General features: G+C 44.5%; 1 protein-coding gene across 1 annotated transcript; it reads left to right on the top strand.

The window, feature by feature from the left end:
• The first annotated feature begins 1,699 nt into the window (after positions 1-1,699).
• LOC130999740 (formin-like protein 1) lies at positions 1,700-5,776 on the top strand. The gene is made up of 4 exons (XM_057925358.1): positions 1,700-3,331; positions 3,604-3,800; positions 4,210-4,454; positions 4,707-5,776. The coding sequence occupies exons 1-4, from the start codon at positions 1,923-1,925 to the stop codon at positions 5,529-5,531; spliced, it is 2,676 nt and encodes an 891-aa protein (XP_057781341.1). The 5' UTR covers positions 1,700-1,922; the 3' UTR covers positions 5,532-5,776.
• The last annotated feature ends 224 nt before the right edge of the window (positions 5,777-6,000 follow it).

Here is a 6,000-nt window from a genome sequence, read left to right as displayed (position 1 = left end):
TTAATTTATCTCATTTATAATGATATTTTTTAAAAATAATATGTGATCTCTACCTTATCTACACTATTTACGAACATAAAATAAGTGGACTCTATCATCTTTATACTCTTACTCTTAACTCTTTATTCTTAATTTCTCCGTCCAAAGTAAATGTACCAAGAAACGTGGAACGGATGGCGCATATTGTAAGTGGAGAAATATATATATATATATATATATATATATATATATATATATATAGAGGTGGACTACCGTGAGAGCACATCTTAAATTAAAAAATAAGAGCAATTTTTAATGTATGAATTTTATGTAAAACACGTATGAATTCGCTGTATAAATGTATGAAAAATAAATTTTTGCTACCTTTGGGATTCGAACTCAGGACCATAAATCCATCAAACAGGATTATGAATCAACCGTAAATCTTGATGATCTAAGGGCTGAAAATGATTCTTATTTTATATCTTAAGAAATGCTCTTATTCTATATATATATATATATATATATATATATATATATATATATATATCATGGAGTAATATGTCAACATTTAATAAAAAAAGAATTAGTAATATTCTTTTGGGATGAAATTAAGTATATAGTGATTGAATATTTGGCTAAATCTAGCAGAAGATTTAAAGGAGATGGGGTAGGGGAGTACATCTCCTGGAATTTGATATACATATAAGTTAAATTTTGGCAGTAAAAGGCTGCAAATCCCAAGAGCTAGACAACATTTTGTGAATTGTCAGATAATATTTTTAACATCTTGTAAAATCTAATCCTCATCATTTTTCATAATTCATTTACTATTCCCATTACTTTTGAACACCTTCCTTTTCTTTTCTTAGATTGCATTATCTGATTATTTCAATCATGGCCAACCATTTTTGCTCCTTCCTTTCTCTACGTGGGATTTTTGTTAGTTATTAGGTGACACTATTTTAATTATTTTAATTGTACGTTTTATTTTAATAAATTATTTTTAAAATAAAAAATTAATGCTCTATTCGTCCTCATAAATTATGGTGCAATAGAAATTATATGAGCTTTAAGAAAAAAATATGATAATTATATTTTAAATGGAGATTGAGCCCGACATCTTTTGTAAATAGTGAGTGAGAATAAAATTTTTATCATCATTTTCAAATAAGGAAATACCATAATTTTCAGGGACGTACCGACAATAAATTTGAGGGACGGATGGAGTATATAGCAAACACCTTTATATAATTTATTATTTATATTAATATCATTTTATTTTATAAATAATTATATTGTTTTAAAAATCAATATTTTATAATACTAAATGATACCAGATATTTTTAACTTTTAAGTCAGGTGAATGAAGAATTGAAGATCAAATCCCAATCTCTCATTTCTACATTAATAAAAAGGACTACTAAATTACAAATTTGTGGCACGTTTTGTTAAATGACACATCTATTTTACAATATTTTTGGTTAGTTTGACTCCTATCTCTTTCACACTTAGTCTTTCATTTGAATAAAAATTTGGAGCCTTGCACCTTTTAATTCACCTTGACACTATCCTCTTTACTCTCTTTGAGCAACAGTTTTATTTGAGGAAAATCCACTTTGCCAGAATAATTTTTCAAAAATCACAATACTGATTTAAATTTAAAAATAAGGATAAAAATAAAACTATTTTTGAAAAAAGCTTCTTTTTTATTTTATTTCTACTTTTCCACCTTTCTTTGACCTCTGCGGCGAAAAGCCAATTAATATCACTCAGTGTCTGAAACTTTGTCACTGGCGGCATAACTTCTGCAGCACCCACTCCTCCACCGCCATCTCCGGCCCCACCACCACCCCCTCCGCCGCCGCAGCACCGCCGCGGGCGAGCGTTTCACATAGTTAAACCCACATTGTTCAACCTAGCTCCAAACACTCCTAAAAAAAATGCACTATTTCCACCTCCCACCCGCCACCATTCTCACATTCCTCCTCCTCCTCTCCGCCGCCGCCGCCGCGGCGACGACGCCGCACCGCCGCCTCCTCCACCAGCCCCTCTTCCCCTTCGACCAGCCCAGCACCATCTCTCAACCCCCCTTCCCCGCCCCCTCCCCCCAACCCCAGCAGCCCAAGTACCCCTTCTCCACCCTCCCCCCACCCGACCCCCCCTCCACCCCCTCAAACGCCTTCTTCCCCTCCTACCTCTCCCCGCCCCCGCCCCCTCCCCCGCCCACCACCTCCTCCTCCTCCTCCGCCGCCGCGTTCGGCAGCTTTCCCGCCAACATCTCCTCCCTCGTGCTCCCCTCCTCCAACCACCCCTCCCACAAGCCCATCAAGCTCATCTCTCTCATCGTCTCCCTCTCTCTCCTCTCCATCCTCGCCCTCGCCTCCCTCCTCCTCCTCCTCCTCCGCCACTACCGCCCCCACGCCCCCCGCCACCTCAAATCCGACAGCCTCCGCCTCTTCCCCCCCGACACCCCCACCTCCGACACCGCCGCCCCCCTCGACCCCTCCAAGAAACCGCCGCCCCCACTCCACCCCCTCCACGCCCCCTCCTCCACCTCCTCCGAGTTCCTCTACCTCGGCACCCTCGTCAGCTCCCGCGAGCCCCCCCAACAGCAAAATGGCCAAATTACCCCTCCCACTCCCACCCTCAACTACCACCGCCTCGGCTCCCCGGAGCTCCACCCCCTCCCCCCGCTTCCCCGCCAGCACTCCGGTCAAATCCCCCCTCCCGCCGCCTCGCCGGAAAATCAAGAAAACGATCACGACGAGGAGGAATTCTTCTCGCCGCGAGGCTCCACCGCAAACAACGCTAGTCCCCACCGCACCAGATCACCCCCAAACAACAAAGCCAACGAATTCAACAAGAGCAGAAGCCTGAACTCGCTGCGCTGCAGCAGCTCGCCGGCGTACTCAATCTCGCCGGAAAACAGCCCCTCCGTCGCCGCGCTGAACTCCGTCAGCCCGCAATCGAAGTCCCCCGACAGCCTCGTCAGCTTCCCGGGCCCACTGCGGCGGTTCATCCCTCCCCCGCCGGCGCGGGAGCCGAGGGCAATTCCGTCATTCTCCCCCTTCTCGCCGTCGTCCACGGAGGAGGGCGGCACCACCCGCGACTGCTCCCCGCGGACCTCGAGCTTCTCAGGCGTCGGTAGAGCGCCGCCCGCTCCTCCTCCGCCGAGGCCGTGGGATGCCGCGGCCGGGCCGCCCGAGCTGGTGGCCCCCACGAGGAAGGGTGGTTTGGGAAATTCAGGGGAGATTTTAAAGCCCAAGTTGAAACCTTTGCATTGGGATAAAGTGAGAGCTAGTTCAGATAGAGCTATGGTTTGGGATCAGCTCAAATCCAGTTCTTTTCAGTAAGAAATTTTCTTTTTATTTAATTTTTCTATTTTTTGATCAAATTTCTGTGTTTTGTTATGATAGAAATACACATATTTCTAATGGATATATAATGATTTAGACTATATATAGTCTGATTGATGCATCGGCCATAATTAAACAAGTTTTTACCATTTTGATTCACACATTATAATGTGCATTCTATTTTTTGTTTCGATTTATGTTGTTGAGTCGAAAGATGAGGCCTTTTTGTGATTTAAATGTTGCATTGTGTGAATTTCTGTTATAGGTTGAATGAGGAAATGATTGAGACTCTGTTCATGGTGAATTCGAATGGGAACGGAAAAGATGGAGTTAGGCGCCCGTTGATCGCGGAAGCTAACCAAGAAAACCTCGTGCTCGACCCGAAGAAGTCTCAGAACATCGCGATACTGCTGAGGGCTCTGAATGTGACAGTTGATGAAGTTTGCGAAGCACTCGTTGAAGGTGAGTCGAAGGCATGATTCGAGCATGGTTTTTGTCTCTATGTCTAGCTCGGTTTTGGTTGGTTTAGTTGGAGTCTTGTGCTCTCATTTTTGTCTATGCCAAACTCGGGTTGTTATCGTTGCTACTTGCTCGTTTCATGCAGCGATTACAGCTTGTCGTTGTATAGTATATGGCCTGATGTTATTTAGATGCCTCTCGCCTGCATTTGCTGCTCGTGTTGCGATTGTTTCTGTTTGCTCGTTCCGTCCAGATGTTTTGCAACTTCGTATGGAAATATTGTTTTCGTTTTCGAATGTTTCTGCTTGCTGCTTGTGGATTGATTTTATGCATTTTGTGTTTTAGTGTAAGATGTGAATAATGAGAGTAGACTAAACTTAATTGTGGTGTTCGTCGTTGCTCGTTTGTGCAGGAAATGCCGACGCGCTGGGGACTGAGCTCCTCGAGAGTTTGTTGAAGATGGCTCCTACGAAAGAGGAAGAGCGCAAGCTAAAGGAATTCAAAGACGAGTCGCCCTCCAAACTTGGTACGGCTGAGGCGTTCCTCAAAGCAGTGCTCGATATACCTTTCGCGTTCAAGAGGGTGGATGCTATGCTCTACGTTGCCAACTTCGAGTCGGAGGTCGAACACCTCAAGAGGTCGTTCGACACACTTGAGGTAAACCTACTCGACTCAATATCCGATCAAGAGAGATGAGTCGGATTATTCACTTTTCAATAGATGTATGGTTGGTTTGGTGTGGTTTTCCGGTTCGGCTTCCGGTTCGGTTATGCTCACCCCATAAAATCGGAGTTAATAGCCTGAACTTTTCGCGAGTTTTAGTTTATAACCTCAACTTTGAGAAACTTTGTATCATTTTTTGTGCGTAGCGTTGATTTCGGCACGTTTTTATCGTTTACTTGTCTGCAGTCGGCGTGTAAAGAACTCAAGAGCAGCAGAATGTTTCGTAAACTGCTGGAAGCAGTGCTCAAGACCGGGAACCGCATGAACGTCGGGACCAACAGGGGCGACGCCCACGCCTTCAAGCTCGACACGCTTCTCAAGCTCGTAGACGTCAAAGGCGCGGATGGAAAGACGACGCTCCTTCACTTTGTCGTCCAAGAGATCATCAGGGCGGAAGGCGCGCACCTCTCTGGCGCGGACCAGAATCTGACCACCGAGGAGAGGCAGCCGCCCACCCTCCGAGACGAAGTGGAGTACCGGAAGCTAGGTCTCCAAGTCGTCTCGGGATTGGGCGGAGAGCTCACGAATGTGAAGAAAGCCGCTGCCATGGATGCTGATGTGCTTAGCAACGACGTTGCGAAACTAGCCGCTGGGGTTTCGAAGATCGCCGAGGTACTTAAGCTGAACGAGGAGCTCCCGTTGAAGGAGAGCAGCCAGAAGTTCTCCGACTGCATGAACGAGTTCTCAAAGAACGTGGAGACGGAGATCATGAACATCCAAGCTCAAGAGGGGATAGCCCTCTCCATGGTGAAGGGTTTAACCGAGTATTTCCACGGCGACTCAGCTAAGGAAGAGGCTCACCCGTTGCGCTTGTTCATGGTCGTCCGCGACTTCCTCTCGACTCTCGACCGAGTTTGCAAGGACGTCGGCAAGATCAACGAACGGACCATGATGAACTCGGCCAGGCCGGTCCCGATGCCTGCTGCTCCTAGCCTCCCTCAAGTCTTCCCCACATTCGATGAGAGGCCGCGGAGTAGCTCCTCCTCGGACGAGAGTTTTTCGTCGGAGTAGCGCCTCCGACGACGGATACTCCTCTTCTGCGGTTCCTCCATGATTTTTGTTGGATGCAGCTTGGAATTAAGGTTTTGAACAGAATGTGTGATGTATAAATCTTGTATTTGTCGTCTCACTTTTGTATTTGAAAGGGAAATCGAGTAGGGGAATTTGCCAATTGGTTTATCATGTATGTAATAATGTAACATATGCTAAGTGACTTTGATAGTTATTAAATACTAGTAATATTGGTATTTTGATTAGTTCAAACCCTCTCTTGCTAATTTGATCATAGTATGTATGTAATTTATCTTTATTGACATTTATAAATTTATCCTACTGATAGAGTAATGTGTATAATATAGTTTTGAAATGTAAATAGCATAGAAAATAATCTAGAGAAAGTAAGGCAATAATCAAATGAACTATTATAAATTATATATTTCATTCTAAAATACCAATAACCTTTTAACTATTTTCTTCGTGC

This window comes from Salvia miltiorrhiza, chromosome 8, assembly GCF_028751815.1.
Source record: "Salvia miltiorrhiza cultivar Shanhuang (shh) chromosome 8, IMPLAD_Smil_shh, whole genome shotgun sequence".
Taxonomy (NCBI): domain Eukaryota; kingdom Viridiplantae; phylum Streptophyta; class Magnoliopsida; order Lamiales; family Lamiaceae; genus Salvia; species Salvia miltiorrhiza.
This window is presented reverse-complemented; position numbering and strand designations above follow the sequence as displayed.